The 21,354-nt window shown below is 44.4% G+C and overlaps 1 protein-coding gene across 2 annotated transcripts in view; it reads right to left on the bottom strand.

Annotated features, from left to right (window-relative positions):
• MAGI3 (membrane associated guanylate kinase, WW and PDZ domain containing 3) overlaps positions 1-21,354 on the bottom strand; it is a 70,428-nt gene that overhangs the window by 16,563 nt on the left and 32,511 nt on the right. For both annotated transcript variants that reach the window (XM_075442954.1, XM_075442955.1), the window contains exons 2-13: positions 16,795-16,911; positions 14,820-14,939; positions 12,554-12,763; positions 11,088-11,262; positions 10,182-10,261; positions 7,960-8,017; positions 6,881-6,975; positions 6,067-6,255; positions 5,169-5,777; positions 4,243-4,274; positions 1,986-2,139; positions 1,298-1,389 (exon numbers count right to left, since the gene is read on the bottom strand). In XM_075442954.1, the coding sequence (XP_075299069.1) occupies positions 1,298-1,389; positions 1,986-2,139; positions 4,243-4,274; positions 5,169-5,777; positions 6,067-6,255; positions 6,881-6,975; positions 7,960-8,017; positions 10,182-10,261; positions 11,088-11,262; positions 12,554-12,763; positions 14,820-14,939; positions 16,795-16,911 (1,931 nt within the window). The remainder of the gene's footprint in view (positions 1-1,297; positions 1,390-1,985; positions 2,140-4,242; positions 4,275-5,168; positions 5,778-6,066; positions 6,256-6,880; positions 6,976-7,959; positions 8,018-10,181; positions 10,262-11,087; positions 11,263-12,553; positions 12,764-14,819; positions 14,940-16,794; positions 16,912-21,354) is intronic.

Genomic DNA, 21,354 nt, shown 5'->3' with positions numbered 1-21,354 from the left:
TTTCTTTAAACGCATGTTAGAAGAAAAAATGGCTAGCCCGGCATCACAGCTGTGAATGGAAAAAAATGTATTCCTTAACTGCGATCAAAAAGCAATCTATGAGTATCTTCTGCAAAAGCTCTTCTACTTAACTTGGCAGCGGAAGGAATAGCCCCTGACATACAGTACGAGTCTTGGAACTTCTTCCCAGAGAAAAATGTTTTGCTGTTTTGGAAATAGAGGAGGGTCTCCCAAAGCCTGCCATCAAGAGGAGCAGACTACCCAGGGGGTTCCACACTGGCATTTGCCCCTCTGCCTCCAACTCCGCCATTCCTTGGCAATGACCTCTCAAGCAGAGTCATCCAAGTCTGCAACAGCTCTGCAGGCTGAGGCCAGAAAACAGGACAACACTGACGACTGAAAAATCAGAATGGAACTCTAGTCACTGACCAGGTTAAAGCAAACCAGGGTCTAACTAGTATTCTTCCTGCTGTGCAAACATCAGAGCTACATTTTGATGCCAGTTACAATGCAAAACAGCACCAACATCCATTTGCAGAAGAAAGCCAGTCTTAATAGGTTCTGCTTCAAGGCTTTCACAAAAATCCCGAAGCACATTTTGTATTTTCTGAGATGAGAAAAAAAAACACGAGGCAAATAAAAGCCTGAAAGAGTGTCCTGGAAAGGCTCCTTAAGATGAATCCACCAGAAACCACACTGACTGACAGAACAAAATACATTTTTTAAAATCTGGCAGGAGACGTGGAGGGAAAGGGGTGCGACACAATCCCAAATCTTGCCTCTTTTCACTGGGCTGCATTCAAAAGAATGGCCTGGTGGAGTTTTTGCAGGGTAAGCAGCAGCTTCCTTCCACTCCTCTGCTCGCGGGGAGATGCCGACGTGCACAGCACACTGAGTGGTACCAGGGCACATTTTGTGCCAGGACCACCACCGGATCGGGTGGAAACAGGCAAAGGCTGAGCACCAGCACGGCACTTTCAAGTGCTCCTGAGACACAGCAGCAACTACAGAAATGCCATCGGTATTATCAGCCTGACAGAGAAAACTACCGCCAAAGACAGGCTCTAGACAGCAGATAGGGCAGGGGAGCCTTGCAGATTGAAGTCAGCCATGAGGAGGGAAAAAAGAAAGGTAATCTGAATGCATTCTTGATCTTTAAAAGGCAGTTACCAAATTATCAATTTTGCCATTACTGAACTGTTTAGAATGAGATGGAAATCAGGATGACAGAGTAGGAGTCATTCTAACAGTAATACTGTAAGATAACACATAAGCAACCGCAAACTGTTTCACTTACGGGCTGATCTGGTCCATCCCCTCCAAGCACACGGAAACCAAAGCCTGACTCTTGTTTTCGCAGGAAAACATCCAACTCTCTTGTGTTTGGAGCTAAGGCAAAGCAACATTTCAAAAGATGTAAGGAGCTATCTTTGATTATTGAAAGATTATGCTTTTGTGGTGCATTCTGACTCCTCTTACCGACAGAACACAGTAACCAGAAATACAGTAAATAATTCAAACAGTCAAATCTTCAGTGACATTCTCTATCCAAAACGGAAAAATACATTTTCAAGAAAAGGCTGTAAAAGGAAAAGATAGCCTGACAAATGCCAAGAGAAATCACAAATGCATTCGTATGGTGGGCTAGGATAAAAATCCAGTCTGTAATACAACTCAGACCCACCTTCCGTAAAGTCTGAAAGGGTCAGGCCTTCTACAGTTTACTTCAGAATTAGATCATCCTTGAGACCATTTCTATGATTAACTGTTTTATCATAAATACGGTGGAAGCAAATTGTATCTTTTTTCTAAAAAAAGTTACACAGTTTTCTAATTCCTGTATGAATGACGTATTTCTTGAAATGTTTTATCTGCGGGAGGTTAACAAACTCAACACGGAAGTCACACTAGCTTTACCACACATATGACAAAGAAAAAAATTCCTTCACAACTGAATATTTCCAAGTTGAAGTCGATATACTCACGTTTGTCCTCATATATAGTCTTAGACTTCAGGTAGACTTCCGAAGGGTCTGGTTTCGGAGAGCCTGGCTGTATAGCAGCGGGTGGAAATGGCATCGGCTGTGGGATGGGATCGCTGACAGCTTCCAAACTACCTGAACTGTCCTGCTTGTCCTTCTGCAACCGACCCCACCCCACAAGTCCACATTAAATCAAATAACTGCATTTGTGTATGTGTGCATGCAAAGACAAACATCGTGCAGAGGTGAAACACAGGGGAAACCAAGGGAAGAGAGGAACAATATTATAACCCAACGCAGCTTTTCCAGTGTATGTGTCTGACTGGACTACTGAAGTCTTCCTCAGAGGCCACAGGTTTCTACTGAAGACTGGACTTAGAAAAGGGTTTTGAAGTGACTGGTGCTCAGGGTTGAGTAAAGCTAGCCGGCTCCTGGCAGTTGCCGACACCCAGGATGAAGCAGGCATACAGGACCGGCCCTGTTCGGAGAGGAGACCGACCCCTCGGCAGGCGCTGCTGGGCTCTGGGCCATGGGCTGCTCCACAGGCACTGCCCGCTGCCCACCTGCAGCCCAGCAAGAGCTCTCGAGGTGTGCCCACCACCAGGCTGTTTGCTGCAGGTACCCCAACAGCATTATACATACGGAACGGGAGGAATACATTTGGGCAGTGTGAGGCATTAGTAATTCAGTATTTGCACTTTTCTTCTATGATCTGAGAGCTGCAACACTTCTAACCTAACAGTACTTCAGGAAGGAAGGACACCAAGCGTCCTTATGGCCTCCCACCCTAATTTCCAATCGATTATTCACTGAAGTAACTCTAAATACTGATTCTGGGCTGAAATCCAACCTGGAAAACTGGAACATGGTAGTCTGCATGTGTCTGTGCATGTTAAACAAGCGCACAAGCAGAACAGACTCAGATATGCCCTTTCACGAAAAGAGTGGAAGAAAACTCCCCCAAGGGGTTAGCAGTTTGACACTTCTTGCATGTTTATAAACACAAGAACTTGCCCTTTTTAATGGAATAATTCTGCCACACTGCTTAATGCCACTGAACATCAAGTGCTCCACGGGAAGCTGCTACTGCACGCACACTGGAACGCAAGTTCCCGAGTCCACAGTATTTTTAGCACGGCTGCAGAGAGTCCACTGGCAAGGCCTGCGTCCTCAAACCGCAGAGATTTATGCACCGACTTATTTAGAGTGGGCAGCTGTACGCTTGCAAGGAGCAGAATCTGCAAATCTTACGGAGTGCAGCCTGCTTCCAGCGCACTGAACCTGTGCGCTCACATTACCCCACTGCTGGGATATGACTTCAATACTCCAACAGCAGGACAAAGACAGAAAAAGGAGCGACACCCACATCTTGGTAACGGGGTTTTCCTAAAATGAAATAATTTGTTCTGTACAAGAAACACTTTTAAAGAAATAGCTCTGTTCACCAACTAGTCTAATTCACAAAAGAAGTGCTCATGACAAAGAGGTGCATTACTATCAGCATTATCAAACCAGAGGGTATTTTAAGCCCAAGGATTCTTTACTGAGCTAATATATATTAAAGATACCCCAACAGACTGAACTTCTGAGAATGGGTATCAAACTAGAAATGTACGGCTACATAGAGACTTCCTGAAAATACGGATTCAAAGATAAGCAAGTGTTTTAAGAAGGGAGTACTAACCAGTCCATTAATTCTAAGCGAGGATTGAGAAGTATCGAAGAATCGTAAACTTCCTTTAGAAATCCCATTTCACTTTAATATCGGTAATTAGCAACGAAAAAAACCCCCAAATATACTGTATTTTGTTTCCCTTTAATGGGTACTCTGAAAGCAGTTACTTAAGACAATGAATTTGTGCCAACTAAGTAGACGTGGTTTTGCTAATCATCTTGCAGATTACCACAGGGACTAAAATCCAGAGGAGATGAGATTATAAAAGCAGGTCAAAGAGTGCACACAGATAGCACTTTCAAGTATAGTGCAAAAAAAGCAAATAACGATAGAACTTAAGTGGCAATGTAATATTTAAAATCACGACAAATCAACAGTACTACACCTATCGTCGCAAAAGATCTTTGCTACATTCTTGATTCTTCAGTAGTAAGAATAGAGATATCCATCATCTCCACTAAACAACTCAAAAAATTCAAAGGAATCTTTTGTGTTAAGTTGACCATATTTATGAATCTGTTTTGCAAACAAAACCCCTCAATATTCTCCATCAGAAACACATTTAAATACATCGCTAATACTCACCCCTTTGGCAGTTTTAGTAGGTGAGGGTGGACCTGAAGAAAACACAAGGTAGAAAGTAATTTCAATGCTAGGTCACCAAAAGTTTAAACAGCATTAAGGCAATATAATCAGCTCCTCCTGGGTTGAAAATAGTAACTGCCCACTTGTCTTTTAAATGGCAACGTGAATGTTCAGTTGACTAAAACCACCACTTCAGAAAAGTCTCAAATTAGAACTCCTAGCTGTACAACAATGAAAAACATCTATTTCTCTTTCTGCGAGATGCTGCTCAACCAAATCCCACATCAGTTCACTGGATACAGAGACTCTGCGGATTTGTCTAGAGGAATTTGACTTGCTACCGAAGAAATCTAATTATTTCCTTAGCTGATTAAGGAATAGTAGCATTCATACAGAAAAAGACCTGAAGTTTTTTGCCAGCATCAATGACTGTTTGAAGTGACACTCCCAGGGCTACAATAAAAGCCTAAAGGGACGCTAAGCAGCCACTTGTTGCTTCACAGTCCATTCAGCTCCTTTTGCCAAACGCACACTATCTACTAGTCAGCTTTTGGGGAAAAGATGCATTCTGGTCTGTGATTGAATACGCAAATGCAAAAACGAGAATTTTTCTGGTATTTCCAGTGATCAGCTCCACCCCACTGCTGATGCTTCTCCTGTCTCCTGTAATCACCACATTTTTGCTTTAGCATTCCCCAGACGCTTGGAAGAGACAGTGCATAAACACATCATAATAAAACTTTTGGTAAAAACCCTACCAATATGCTCTCACCCCAAATACTCGACGGTAAAAATTAAACTTGCTTGGCGACATAATAAGCTGCTACTTTAGCCATCAAGGCTGGACATGATTTAGATATCACACTAAAAAGGGCCTTCTAGAAAGCATATAACCATATATGACAACTGTAAATTTACGTATGTACCTCCTCTTAAGATAAGCAGCGGAACCTCTGCTCCTACTGGAAACTGCTTCAGTACCTCCACCACCTGCAGATGTGTCAAGTTCTGTACGTTCTGATGGCAAATCTCCTTGATTACATCCCCTTTCTGAAGGCCTTGACACCACTGGCTGTCTAAAATCATTTTCACCTTCTGTCCTGTAGGACTGTCTGCAATGGCAAACCCAAAGCCTTTAGGACCTTTGACTAGAGGAATGCTGACCAGCTCTGGCTGAGAGCCTCCTGAAGATGCAACAGAGATCCTCTGCTCAGTTGTATCCATGGAAGGGCCATTCAGACGACCATTGACCAACATAGGGCCCGTTTTTCCATTCTGGTCCAACACAACTGTTCCTGCTACTAAATCTTGACTGGTCACACAAACATCTCCTTTCGTCACAGGCGGTCCATTGATAATCGGTGTAGCTGTCACTATATCTACCACAGGGTCTTCATTGTCATCAGGCAGAGGATAACCACGACACAAAGTCATGTTCACATACTGATTGACAGGAACTAGCTGAAACATCTGAACAACATCTGCATGGGTATGGCCAAGGACACAACTTCCGTTTATGTCTACGATGACATCACCTGTTATGAAAGAAAGTTCAACAGCATCAAAACCAGAAACGAAACCTCCCGCACCCGTCCCGTGTTCTGAGGCTCTGAACAAAAGCCTAACTGGAGGGAATCGCTGTGCAGTCTTTTCCTTTTCAGCCACTCCTCTGCACAGATCTTCCACAAATCTGAAAACCGTTTCGTTTAGTGAGGTGTTCATTTTCAGAGTCAGTGGATGGTGTCTTCCAGCCTCCGGTGCCTGAAAAGATGCATTCTCTAAAAGCACCACAGGAAATGGAAGTTTCGAGAAATAATACTTTACCTGGTGCAATTCTCCCATCTTGTGCAGCAGGTCCATCTTTTAACACATTCTTCACTTGGAGAAACTCATCAGGTCTGTCCCCTCCAATGATTGTAAAGCCAAATCCCATTGTACTTTTTTTCAGCGATGTCCGTATAAGTGCTCCTGTAAGCTGGGATGGATCTCTGGTGAAGACAGACTTCTCTGATCCTTTTGAATTATGGAATAAAGAGACATGAAGGTAGGAAACCAGGGTTAGTTTGGTATGGTTTTTGTTTGTTTATTTTTTAAAGGTGCCATAGAGAATAACGATTTGTTTGGTTAACATTGGGTAACCTCTACCGCACTGTTAGAGAGTAGAGGAAACAAGATACTGTTACGCTCATTTCACAGCTGAGTTAAGCGAATGGGAAAGTTAAAGAGTTTTTTCAAGACCGCAGTACAGATTACAATAGAGCTGGAACTAAAGCTCCCACCTGTAATTCCCAGTTTTACACTCTAACTCTGGAATACCAAGCTTAAAGTAGATCAAGTGCACAAAAATTCAAGGTGTGGTTTCATCTGCATCTTCCAGCTGGCTCTTCTAACTCTCCATATATTCAAAAGCTGCTTATGACAACCAGCTTCAGAATGATCAAAATTATTTTAAAGCAGTCTTCGGGTGTCAGTTCAACTTTAATATTAAAAAACCATTCAAAAAATCCTACAGACTGGGAGGGCTACACCAGAATGGCCAGCAAAAAGACAACGCTAATGCCTTGATGAATTCTGAAATTGGTTACTTACGATGCATACTTGCAGATAAAGTGACAAAGAACACAATATTCAGTGATACCTGATTTTGAAGTGCCAACGTCAGTCTGTCCTAGCTGTTTTTTTCTTTTGGCTTCCAACACTGGGTTTTCAAACTGAGTTTTCTGGTTAATATGACTGTAGACATACAAAAGGTAGATCAGGATTTCAGCAGAAAGCATTCTGCCTAGATCACAGAAAAGACAACCACAGAAGATACCTCTACAAATACTACTTTTTATCATTTCAGATTAATGCTCTAGAGGAACGAACGACAAACTATCATAATCAACACTGAAAGCATTTTTGTTCTTTCACCAACTTGATTTACTTTAAGAACCAACACAATTTTACTTTCTGTAATTATTATGTAGAGTATACCTTCATTCCACTCTGCAAATTTTCAAAAGGTAATAGAACTGAGAAAATCTGCTTTTTTCTTGAACTTGTATGTTGCTTCCATCTACCTAAAATGTTGACAAACTCAAGGCATCACCCTTTTCACTAGTAGATACTAGAGTAGCACAGCAGAGTGAAAAAAAAAAACAAACCAGTAAGTTTGAGCAGAATTTAAATACCTGTGTTGGCTTTGCAAAGGCAAAAAACGTTAGCTTGTTCTCTGAAGCTAACATTTTCCACTCTGCTTATTTTCTCCTCCATGGTTAAAGAGAGATTTCGTTTACTCTGACCTGAAGGAGAGTCAGAAGAGCTCTTGCAGCATTTTAGTAGTTATTTACTTGGGTTTTTGGAGACAGCAATGAGATGTAAGTTACTCTTGCTCTTTCACAGTTATCAGGTGCTACTCTTCAATCAACTGATCCCATCTTTGTTAAAGCTAAGAAAAATGACATCAGCTCATTCCCATTAATAATCACTTTGGTTGCTACTTGCTTTCCCACCCGAAACAAAATACACTCCAGCAAGTCCGTAAGGTCACACCACGAATCTTCCCACGTGCCAGTGCCTCAGAAGAGTGCACCATGTGTTCACTGCCGCTAGAACTGTTCCTGCTGGATATGTTTAATACCTACATCACATTACAACCTCCACGTACTGCGTATCAAAAGCTTCATTACTTTCTGCTCAATTTGTAACTATGTCAAATTAATTATTAGCACTTACTCAACATAGTATGTTCCATATTGAGGGTCTTCTATTTTTTCCCACCCATAAGGAAGTTCTGCAATCAAAAAGAACAAAATTCTCCATTACAGTGGAAAACTATCTGCAAATATCAGAGTTCTTATGAAGGAACAAGAGGACAGATTCCAGACTCATGAAAAATACGAGAAAAATACAGGTCCTTTTTCCTTCCCTTCATTTGTTTGAGGCTAGTCCCTCTGAGGAAAGGATATCAGCCTGCTCCAGGGAATCTGAAGCCCTATAACTCTCACTCTTTGGTCCACTAGGTGAGGAGACTTGTATTCAACAAAATCACACCACTTTAAACATGTAATAAACTTAAAGACAAGATACAAACTAACCTATTTAGAGAGGAAGAATCTATAAAGGGGAAGCAAAATACATTATTTAAAATTAATCTAATTATAAATTACAAATGTGATTTGATAGTTGTCAACTTTTTAAATCATACAGTATGAATATGGTCACACTGCTTCTGCCCCCAAATACACCACAAAAGAGCTATAAACGCCTTGCAGTATCACATTCCAAGCTTGTAAAACCATGCACCTCCATTCCTCTTGTACTTTCCGTTTAAGACCACCTGGCAGAAGTAATGCCACCTTTATTTCTTCTCTTAATGACATCAGGGTATTTCACTGCATTCTGACAACATTTCACCTGTCAGTCAACCCAAGAAACCTTCAGTCAGAACTGTAACAGCCACATGTGATGAGTAAGAAGACAGCCCCCACCGTGGCAGGCTGCTTCGCCCTGATGTTCACAATACAGTGAGACACCCTAAAACTAGCTAGCACGTGTTTAGGTCTGGCCACATCAAATTCACCACAGGCTGTCCGGCCTGCCAAGAGGATGAAATGCAGTTCTGTACTGCTGCAGCTTGACTGTTCTTGCAGCCATAGCAAGCCGGCTGACAACGGCTCAGGCTTGGACTGCCTTGGACATTCCTACATTAGGGGTCTAAAATAAAAAATTACTTGTTTGATATAGGTACTAAAAGTTACTTCTGAAAAGCTCCTTTTTACGGCAAATTCAGAATCTGGTAAGGTGGTGCCCAGCAGCAGATCATTACTGACTGCAGGTGATAAGCAGTTAACACAGAGGTCCAACTATTCTAACTTTACTGTTCTAGCTATCTTAACCATGGAAATTTAAATATTAGAATAATGGATTCAGTCAGCTAGCTAGACATTTGAAGGATAAAATTGCTATGTAATCTTGTTTGAGGCTGCCCTAAGTTTGATGGTAACAGGAATTTTCCTAGCATATGACAGCATGTTACCAAATATTAATACCAGCGTCACTCCACAGGATTTGACAAAAGACCCAGTGGGTCTATTCATTTAAATGTTGTTCATTTGGATATCCTGCATCTCTGTTTAAAGTGCTCTTTTTATCCTGTGGTGAGCTGCACATACGTTTAATAAGCAGCAGTATGCATCCATTGCTCCACCTGGCTTCATTACGAATTCATGATTGTTAGGCTGTGCAAATTAGGAAGACGACAGGCTATCCTGAGTCTGCCTCAGCTTTTGTAACATGTCAGGCATTTGCCGAAGATGGAGCTATGTGGTACTCTTTTCCAGCTGACTAAATTGCATGACTATGCAGGAAATGGTTGCAGGAGTTGTCTGTAGGCCAGTCATGAACCTGACCTGTAAGTTGTAAGTCTTGAAGCAACAGCGTGAAGAGCTGAAGGTAGCCAGATTGTCCCTCTACTTACTCATTCAAATCTTATATCATGTCACGTGCAATAGGTATAATTAGCAATAGGTACAATTAGCAGAAGGTATTACACTGTATCTTCTTCATTACTCCTGTGTTCTAACACTTATGGACCTTTTCCTCCTGCCATAGTCCTCTCGCACAACAATTTCCAGGGAGATTGTCACTAATCTAAGCAGCTTTCCCCCTAGCAATGATAGTTACTGGAACAAAATATCTCGTTCTCATCTCAGGAATGCAGATAAACCCACAATTCAGCCAGATTCTACTATTTCAGGGAAAATACACTATGGACTGTCCCAGTCTTATGTAAACTCCTGTTGCCACCAAACTAGGGACACTCAGCACTACACTGCCTGCTCCAGTCACGTGTTCCAGGAAGAAGCTTCTACCACAGCAGTAATGGATCATATCCAGCTGTGACAAACTCGGACTTTTATCACTCACAGGTGACAAATGAATTCTGAACATCTCACCTCCATCTTCACAATCTTCAGGAGCTTTGGCTTTCTTACAGAGGCGTGGATCCAGCCACGTAGTTGTCTTGGTGTTATGACTGTGGAGAAGAAAAAACCCGTCAGAAGAAGAGAACTCCCTCAGATTGAATAAACTTTGCTTTAACTTTTAAATATTTACTACCATGTGTAAACTGTAGCCTTTACATAATGTAACCTTTAGTTGTGCCTCAGTCACATCATAAAATGCTAAAAAAAGGCAACAATGATGCTCAGAGGTAGGAGTATGCTGGAGACTCTCCAGGGCAGAAGTGAAATGTTAAAGGCACAAACACTGTCCTCTGCCCCCAAGAGCTCATGCGGGCATATCAGCTGCTTCTACCTGAAGGGAAAAAATATTTTTAGACTCTTCTTATGCTTGACTCTCAGTAAGGTTTTTTGTTTACTTTAGAAAGTAATAAATGAGGCCATTTCACATGTGCACATATGAACTGCTTTCCTATTCTGGGCTTTAATCTGTGCTATTTGCACTTTTAAGTATGCATTCCCAGCCAAGGAACACAAGCAGCGAAGAGAGAACAAACAAGCTCTCAGATTTCACAGAAATTTGACATCGTGAAGGTTTATACAATGTTGTACCTCACCCAGCTTTGTATTTTGTGAGATACAAAACTCATATTACAAACAACTGACTTTGCACGTGGAATCATAAGGCTTTCCTGTGCTATGGCAATTGTACCAAGTATGCAGCATAGATGACTATCAGTAGAAACGAAACAGTAGGAATATATTAGATTTCACACAGAAATAGAAGCAGTAAGAGCAGCAGAAGAGAGGTGTAAGAGCAGCAGGCAGCTTCCTAGACTGCAGATCATCAGCACTTCTCTCAAGGGCACAGCAACCCCTCCGCGGCGTTGGTCTACTCACTCGATGAAGTAGATCATGCCAGTGTCGGTGTAGGCCATCTCCCAATTCTTGGGCAGCGGCTCCAAGGTTTCATCCCTCGACAAGTAATTTCTGAAGTCCATGGAGCTGCTTGTCTGGTTGTAGCTGGGAACAGGTTTCATCCAGTCAGGAGAATCTGAATGTTTTTCTTTGTTTTCTGCAGTTGTTCAGGGAAAGTGTTACTATTTGTCAGATGTTTATGTTGTTTCTCACAAAGAACCACCCTCTTAATCTGGCTACGAGTGGATGTCAAACACGTCCCTGTATGTGATGTGCATTTTTCCACTCTTTTTTTTTTTCAGCTGTGAACTTTGAAAAGCTGACATGAAAACACTGAACTCTGCTCTTTCCCTGCCAAATAGAATTAACCTTGTATTATGTGTCTGAGCCTGTGCTGAAAAATCAACGCTGGCAAAAATCCAACTTGACTACACTTTGTTGCCATTCCTACATAGAGAACAGTGTTTGTGATGCCATCAACTCCCCCCCCAGATCCTACTAATATTCCTCAAAGCAGCAGAATGAAGTGTAGAGCAGACCCAAAGTGCCCATAAAACAAGCACTACCCTCCTGCAAGGCACAAGAAAAAGCTCCTAAAAATCGCTGCAGAGAACTTTAAATGCAAGCCTCCACCCTTCAGTCCCAAGGTCACGCTCGGTATCCTTCGTCACATGATGATGCCTGTGACCTTCACCTACCCACCGGGCTGCTCTGGGCTGTGGTGCTGCCAGCCCCGAGGCTGGCAAGATTAGGTCAGGTCTGGTGAATGTAAGTCTGTCTTCAACACTCACACACAGGATCATCTGCAAATGCAATGTGACTGTTTCTCTCCACCATCAGTTCTTCCCCCTCGAGACGAGTAACCATGACAGCAACAGGAAAAGGGCATCGTGCCAATCTTTGAAGCGTCCGAGTGGACGCTGGTCCAGTCCCACGGCACTCTGCTTTATTCCTCTCCACAACCCCCCTTAGGCAGCTCCAGGCTGTGCCACAGTTCCCTTAACCAAAATCATCTGAAAATTTTACAGTATGAGCTAGCGTCGCCCCTTAAACCAATCGCTTCACTAAAATCTCCTGCACACAGATTTAGTAATCTCCTCAAAATTAAACAGTAACATTTACAGGGCATGAATTATACTCTGCAAAGGATTCCGTTATTTAAGGAGTGGATATAATCTTCCTTCCTCCTCATGTAACTGGCTGATACCCAGCACTACATGTTCTCTACTGAGCAGTGCATTTTATGATGCAATTGCACATCTGGCTGGGAGAACAGCTGTTTCTTTTTAAAAGATAATTTCAAAATTGAGTAAAAACACCACTCTGAATAGAAAACTGCCTTCAAACTTTACCAAAACTAAGGAAGCGGTTCAAGCAAATATGAATGTTATTTGTGTACTTCTCCATTCACACAGTACTTCAGGGAATTTCTCCCAATGTCAACCAACCTATCCCCCCGCTGCCATTAACTGCTTCCTTTTCCTCCTCCTCCTCCTCTTCAGGGAGTGAACTGTCCACCCTTTGCATTTTGCTGACGGATGTGGTTCTTTTCCTCTGTGATTCGGTATCAAAATCATTGTCAAAAAGAACTTGATCCACTGGATCAGGCTGAAAGGGGCTGGGCTCCGCTGGAGGCTTCGGAGTACCGTAAAAATTACCTGACAATGAGACAGAAATCAAGATCACCAAAGCACTGATACCTGCTGAAAGCACTGGCAGTGAACATTTTATTGCCCACGTAATATCTTTTTGGTGAAAGACCTGAACTGTAACTTAACTTCTTAAAGAGGACAACAGTCAAAACCTATTTATTGCTATATCGTCTTTTTGCCAATGATGCTATTGGACATCAGAAAAGAACAGGTGTAATTCAAACTTTCTATCTTGGCACATTTCAGAGAAAAAAAAAAGACAGATTTGCTATTTTACCTGGAATTCACTAATGCTCCATAGTGACTTGGGGAACAATCCGAGAGAAGCCAAACAGTAAAAATCTTATTGTTCTTACTCTCTGTACTGTTTAACTGATTAACAGAGTAATATGCAGCAACAGAAACACACTGAAGTCAAAAAGCAAATTAGTTTTGTGCAGAAACATAAAGTATCTATTTACATAAAAAGTTATGAATAATTGATTTTAAAACTACAGTGCTACAATTTTCTACTGACAATATACTTGCTAAACAAAGCCACCAATATAGCTTCATACTAAAATGATTTGTACTTGAGAAAAACGAACACATTTTTACTTCAATATTTTAATCTAAAACACAAAGACTAGGAATCATCTGATGTCTTCTGGAAAAGAATTTTGGCAACTAACCTCTCTCCTGACTGCTCATATGATTTTTCTTAGGGAATTGAACACACAGCAAGAGAGCTTCCCAGAATTCCTGCCGGGGTAACATTGGGTGGCTAGATACGGTTCTGACCATGTGAAAAAAAAAAAAGTAAGAAACCCTTCTGAAAATATCAGCAAGGGCGAGGCGCAGAGTGGTGACAGCCAGATAAAGGGGAGCTAAGGAAAAAAAAGTACTAGTTTAGTCTAAATTTGTTTAGGGGATTTCCACAGACAGGATGATGTTAACAGACAGCGTGAGTGAGACACGTAAAACAAGAAGGTACAGAGTCTTTCACAGAATTTTCTACTGTGGACATCTTCTTTTTCTTTTCTTTGGGGAGGGGATCAATCAAATTCATTCAATGGCCAGTAAAACCACCACCTACCAAAGAAGTCTTTGGGATGCACGCTTAAAGTTGTTTGAATCAAATACACGTAAAAATCATGGAGGTTTATAATCTGGTAAATACTGTTGAGCACCAATGAAAGCTGCACATGCTCAGCATTTCTCAAAATTTGGCTGTAATTTAGCTGACTTCAAGTACCGCTAGAGAGACCAGGCAATGATCACCTGGAAGCCGCCTGCAGCCAAGGCACGCTCCACAGGAGCGCAGGACATCCCAGGGCTGAGCCAGGCAGACTGCTCTCTCTCCCTCTCACTGCAAACAAAGGTGGGTTTCGGTCCGTCCCCCCACCCTGGAGCACAGGGATGTGAGGAAGCTTAAAGTTACCTCTGACTGCCATCGAACGCCTTTAAAACAAAGCAAAGCAAAGGCTCATCACATGGCAGCAGCTCCAGGACTCCTCTGGATAACCGGTTCTTGATGGGTCACTACCCTCGTTACAATGCTTTTTCCCCATCACATTTAACAAAAACAACGTCGCTGCAGATTTGGACAATTTGGTCTAGTGTTGTTCAATTTTTCATTGCAAAATACTCTTTTTTTCCCCTGCTGTATCAGAATTTCCCTTGCCTTCTGTCCTTTTGACGTGCACCGCTGAAAAGAACATGGCTCTGTTCTCAAAGGTTTAAACAAAATTGACTATGAATTCAATTAAAACAAAATTCTACCAAGCACAGACAAGCATTTTCAGTATGCTTCCTCAAAAACGCAACAGGGAAAATAATCAGATTGCATTAAGAGTGATTGAAAGTACAACTTGTGATTTACTAGACAGCTTCAAAACAAGCCCACTACTCCTCTTCACAGGTACTCCAAAACTAGATTCAATATTGATGCTCTACTAGTGTAATGACCATCAACGGACAGGAAAATCGGCATCTCCTGGGTACAAGGAGCTACACTTAGACCAAGATACCGGACACGAGTACTGGGCCCTTATTCCCATTCCATTAAACGTCATCAACGTACCATCATATGTTCCACTTTCCAGCAAGGCTCCACTCTCTTCCAGTGCTTTGAACTGCTCAACAGGAATGAAATTATAGTCTACCCCAGGGACCTCCCCATCTCTGGGAGCCCTTGTAGTGCCTGGAAAGACAGAGAAAACACTCTTGTAAGATGCTGAAGTGCTGCCTGTTTACCAGATCCTGCCTGCTGTACAATTCAGTAAAAACAATACATATTTGAATCTTCATACAATGATGACGTCACTCCAGCAAGATAAGAGTTAAAACACTGGCAAGAAAGTGAACAATAATATATCAAAACTAGGCAAATAATGTAGGAATTACAGTTCTGCTATTGAGGAAGGAGGGGGAAAAATGCTGGGTGAGGTGGTAATTAGAGAGAATTCTTTCTTACACTCAGTGAACTGAAAACTTAATCCTGTGGAAGCTGACGACACCTGGGCCAGGCCACAGAAGTCTGGGATTCTGGGGAGCTGTTTAAGAGCCGTGGTATTTTAACACTGCTGTAAGGGTCCTTCTTCTCGCCACTGTTTCCATCAGTGCCAACTCACTAATTTGTACTGAGGACTGTGTGACTAAGCACATTTGGTTTTTGGGCCACCAAATCTGTAACTGGGCACAAACCCTATTTTTTACCCTTACAATTCAGAGTGTAATTCATCTATACTCCAAACCCTAGCTACAGGTAAGATTTTTCAAAGTAATCAGTAAATTGCTGTGATAATGCAGAAGTTCTCAAAGTGTTATGTGTATAAATACAGGTCTCCCATAGTTATAATAGCTTAATTAAAGCTCTCCTGGAAAGGACTCCACTGATTCGCTACTGCCTATAACCTAACAGCATTTTAAAGGCATAGGTCAATTTTTTCAGGCAGCAGCATGAACCAACAGCTGCTAGTAAACAATCTGCCTTTCACTATTATCTTTTAAGAAAGTCACAGGCTCTTGGGTGAGCTTAACATGATAATAACGCTAAATTGAGAATGAAATTCCTGTGGTTATAAAAATGTTAGTTGACAAACTTTGAAGTTTTTAATGCAGTGAATATTTAAACACAATCAGTGATGAGCTTTTTAATCAGTGAACCTTTGAGACAAGGTAAAGGATGATCTTGTGACAATTAAGAAATGAAATGGCACAGGAGGGTGAGAAGCAATGACAGGGTATTTGGCTGCTTTCAGAGCGTCCTGTACCTTGAACGGTGCTTTCTGTAAAGCTCCGCTCGCAGGAGCGGTACCCTCTAGGCACCTCGCTAAAGGCAAGTTAACCCCTGCACTGGCTGGACCAAGAGATGCTAGCAGATGCTGAGAGCAGAAGGGCTGGCATACCTGCTGAGGCAGGCCCATTAAGAGTCTCTGACTAATTAATTCTTGCTGTGACAGTAAAGTCTGCCCACACGCTGTTTCTTCCTCTCCTTCTTGGGCCACGCATTCACTCTCCCTCTTGCCACTACCTCCTTGTACCACCTTCTCAGGATGAGCGAACAACAGTCACCCTGCGCCTTCTGCCACGGCAGCATTTCCGCAGACAACCCCTCCCGCCACCCTCCTTCCAGCTGCGTGACTCTGCCTAACGCCTGTGACCCCCTGAGGTCGCAGCTCCTCTCTGTGCAAAAACCAACACACCGGCAAAACCCAGGATGCATCTGCACTGTGCGGTCATGCCGAGGAAGGTTTATTTCCCATGGGGGGTGCGGTTATTCTAACAACAACAAAACTTCCGATGAGTAAAACACAGATATTCTGGAAATAGTCTGAGCTTTGAATGCTGAAGTTTTCCCTGTTTCGTCTGTCCGTATTGGCCCTACCTTTTCATTGCAACTTAAGATATGAAACTACTCTAGCAAAGCTGTTTACAGAAGTTCCTACTGCAAGGTAGAACTATAAACCAGACAAGGAGAGAAGGCATTTCAAGCTCTCAAATTATGTGACGGTTAGCAGGAACAGGTCAAATGAGGATGATCTTTACATACTTACAAGGGATGGTTCTCAAGTAGAGATTGTCTCTGATCACTTGCTGGAGTTTATGGTCTATCGAGCCCTTCTGGAACTGAAGGCTCAAGTAGTGGCGCAGGTCTTTGTTGATGACTTTTCCTGAAAAACGACAAACAAGAATAACTTGTAAAAATTAAGCAGGATCTTGCCACAAGAATGGCATTTCAATGAAGTTTCAAAAAAAGAAAGCAGCAGAAAGAGTTGGGTGGTTGTAATGCAACCACCTGAACGGAAAAGCCATTCTGTGCTACCAAAGCCTGACTCTGCTGCTGTCAACTGGCACAGTGATTTTAAGGACAGCTGAGCAACAACCATCCAACCTCAGCATCTCCCGAGCAAGACAGCGACAATATCCTGAAATTGTTTGGAAATCTATAAAAAGTATTAAAATACAAAATTCCTTACCTAAGAGTCTCTACAGACAAGCAACTGCTTCAAAATACAGTGGTAATACTTTCCATTCAATTCACACCTACTGGCTAGGCACCTGAACTCAATATTGTGTCACATGGGAATCCGCATTCTTGATATTATAAAAAGAAAATATTTTCTTTTTAAAACCACTGCATGACAGAAGAGGGGTTTTATACAACTATTCCTTTGCAATACTTCTGTCAGGTGTTATTAGCGAATCTGCCATATCGCTAGATAACCACGGCCCCTTCAGCACACAAATCACCGAGCTCTTGTACTGCTGCTTCACCCTGCTGACAGAAGGGTACAAAGCAATCTTTTGTACCCTGTCATCTTCCCAGAAAGCACATTAAATAGGGTTCAGTGACCTTGATAAATTTAAGTCACATACTACAGCAGAACATTTGGGGCTTTAGGGGAAAAGGCTCTCAGTGTTTGCCTTCAAAACGCAGCCCAGGAGCTGGCCGGAGCAGGCGCCTGCCGGCGTATCCCAGCAGCGGGAACAGCAGCTGAACAGACCGCTGCTCCTCCGAAGCCCCACCAGCAACAGGCTGTGAGATGTACAAACCTGCCAGAGGCCTGCCGAGACCCGCTGCTGAAGAGACCACCTCCAAGGGTGGGCACGGACCCACGCCAGTCTTCATACAACGCTCACCTATGCCTTAAACCGAGATGACTGTACTCGCATGAAATGTCAAATTCGGGGAAAAATCCAACAAACCAAAACCACCAAACTCCCAAAAACCCTTCCACCACTCCCCAAGTTTTCCCAACGGTGTGTCACTGCTGCAGTCAGTTGCACATTTTGGTAAGTTTATACTTTCCCGTCCCTTTTTGCCAAGTTACGGGCAGATACACACCTCATACTTGTCTCTCAAACATCACCTCAGCTACCACCATCCACTAACAGCAAACCCTGTTTCAGTTTGCACCCTCTTCCCTCCAAGCAAAACAACAGCATGCTGGAAATTGTTTAAAAGTGAACCCAAGATTACCTGCAAGGCCTCTCTTCACAGAGGTCTGTGCTGTCCATGAACCAACCCAACCCCACATCACCCGCCAAGCCCCCAGGCAAACAACGCAGCCGCCCACCACCCACACACCCACGGCCCCAGCCACACAGGCAGCACAGCCGGTGCCTAGCGCGAGCCCTGCGCTCCAAACGAAGCCCACTCCTCACCCTCCTTTAATGCTGCCATTATTTAAAGACTGGGTCCAGACAGACGAGAAGCATTCTGCAGTGCTGCGACCACCCCCAGCGCAGCGCCCATGGCTCTGCAGCGGCTGCGCAAGCGGCACAGCAATTCCCACGAACGCAGGTGGGGTGAGCAGCGGCCCCCAGCCCCTTCCCAAACACAGAGCTCGCAGCAGCTCTGCAGGGCTCCCCCGGGCCTGATGCGCGCTGCGGTTACGACAGCGAGCCCCCAGCTCAATTCCCCATACTGCCATCATGAGCTGTTCTTTGTAAAACTTTGGATTTGCTTCCTGCAGCATAATGAGCAAAACACGTCACGGAAAATGAAAACAAATGGTGTAATCTCCAGCAAGAAAAATATTTTCCATTTGTTACTACAAATCACTTTATTGTTTGTAGATAAGATGGTTTCTCAACATTAAAAAGTATTTTACCACTAAACTGGTCCATCCATCTCCCCGCCAACGCCAGGGCCGCGGCACTGCACTTCAGCAACACGGGTGTATTTCGCTGGGCAGATCAACGCGCACACATTCCACTCAGGCAGACGTATCTGGTTGTTAGCTATGTTCAGAGTGCTGCGTGTCGGAAAAGCTTAGCAAGAGGTGAAAATCTGTACTGGACGTCGAATTACAGAGGCTTACTTTATTCCCTGTTCTTGCCTTCTTCACGTTTTAAAATTTAAAAGCTCATAAACTCTTTTCAATAATCAACTCAGTCCAAAAAAAATGTAAAAGCAAAGCTGCTACTAAGGATCTGCCGACATTGAGGGGTTAATCCTAACATTAAAACCTTAAAGATTGGACTATACTCTAAGACCAAGACGACTAAATTGAAGATTGAAGGGATTGCCTGGGGAAAACAGAAGACAGTCGAACACAACAGTAGGCAGAGAGAAAGTGACAGGAAGCCACACACAGACTGGTGTGCATTAGAAAGCAGAAAAATACAGCACGGATGCTTTAGGCAACCTCTAGAGCTTGGTCTTACGCAGAATCCAGATATTTCCCCCCTCAGGAGCTGAACATGCTCCTTTACATTGTTCCACACAGGCTTTTAGGAGAACATCGTGTATGAGACTCCCCGAAGTGACCTAATAAACGTCGGGTTGGTGTGTGTTGCGCTGCTGAGCCGCCTCTGAAGGATGACACACGCAACACGCGGACCAGTCAGGAGGAATAATGTCCCTTATACAATGCAGGTTCTGCAAGATAAACAGGCACAAGCCTCTTCTTTTCAGTTTTAATTTAAATTAACTGCAAAGAAAATGTTTGGAGTTTGGTAAGGAAAACTGAGTGACTGCAGAAGGCAAAAAAACGGGGGTAGTGGCTTTCATTTCTCATCACACCACAAACTGCAACGGTGAAGTTGCCTTTGCTGCTGTACCGAAGCAGGATGAAGACAGCTATTTATACACCCGACCCGTCATGGAAACGCCAAAGCACGCACAGCGCACTGCAAACCGACGAGTACTGCCACGGTGCTACCAGAGCGCAGCACAAAGAAGTCCACTTCTCAATTAGCAATACTGCTGAAACAGCAAAACTCGAAGATTAAATACGCAAATAAACCCTAAGCATTCAATCTGTGAAGATTTTATGCTGCTGCCCAATAATAAGTCACAGCAAAATAATGTCACCAGTAAGTCTGGCTAATGCTGCTATTACACAGAATATCTGCGACATCTCCCCCAGGTCGCTCTGGACACCAGGCGGCAATCCTCCATGTCGCTGGGCTGTGCACCTTCTGCCGACAGACACGGGTGCCAGCTGCCCCGGGGCTCGGACCCTCGGGGCTCGGACCCCCGGGACTCAGACCCTCGGGGCTCGGACCCTCGGGGAGCTGCGCCCTGGGGCTCCCATGCCGACACCTCCTGCGGGCAGCGGCACCTCCCCGCTCCCGGGAACTGTAGCGCTGGTGGGCGCGCAAAGGAGCGCGCGGGGTTCGCTTTCCAACTTTTCGAGAATACTTGACTGTTACCCGCAAAGGCAGCTTTTCAAAGCGGCGGTTTCTTTCCCGTGACACCATGTAACTCACTGCTGGGGCTCACAGCTCCGCCGCAGCCCCCGGCACAAAATCACACTCCAAGGGAACAGACGGGATCGCGCTCCCCCGCGCTCGCAGGGAGGAAACTTGTAACGAGCCGCCCGCAGCCCCGGCGCCCTCCGCCGGTGAACGGCAGGGCCGAGGCCTCCGCCCGGGGCCGGGCCGGGAGCCGGTCCCGCGGCAGAGTGCCGCCACCTCCCGGCGCCGCCGGGCTGCGGGCCCGGCCCCGGGGATCGGCCCGCCAGGCCGGGCCTGGCCGGGCCCCCGCGGGCGGAGCTGCCTGCGGAGGCCTCGGACAGGGGCCCCGGGCGGGGCGATCCCCGCGGCCGGGCCGAGCGACCCGGCTCTGCGGGGGTTTCACCCCGCACGCCCGCACTTCCCGCGCCCCAGCGCTAACGAACGAGGAAGGCGCGGCCTGGAGCCCGGGAGGCGCCGCCGAGCTCCCGGTGCGAGCGGAGCCCCACGGCGCCAGCACCGAGCCCAGGCCCGGCTGCCGGCCGTGCTCCCCGGGCAGCGACCGCACAGCGCAGCCCAGAGGGGCGAAATGCCACCTGAAACGCACATCAAGGGCCGATGAAACAGCTCAACGGCTTTGCTCCACAGCGGCTAACTAAAATAGGAACGATCGGGGTTCATCAAGCGGAAACCCGTTACTGTTTAATTAAAGCTAGGCTATCAATACAGAAAGTAAGAATAAGCGATCTTCGACGTGACGAAGCAAAAGCCGTCTGCAGCAGCGTTCAGCTACACGAACCAGACACGCTGCATCAGGAAACCAGGGTGGCAATTAGTGCGCAACACATTAACTCTGTGATACGCCTCAGCAGCTACTCACGTATGATAATTTAATACAAGTTACGGATCGGAACACACGCATTCACCGAACA

This window comes from Opisthocomus hoazin, chromosome 25 (genome assembly GCF_030867145.1).
Source record: "Opisthocomus hoazin isolate bOpiHoa1 chromosome 25, bOpiHoa1.hap1, whole genome shotgun sequence".
NCBI classification, from domain to species: domain Eukaryota; kingdom Metazoa; phylum Chordata; class Aves; order Opisthocomiformes; family Opisthocomidae; genus Opisthocomus; species Opisthocomus hoazin.
Note: the sequence above shows the minus strand (reverse complement) of the source record. Positions and strands in the feature narration are given on the sequence as shown.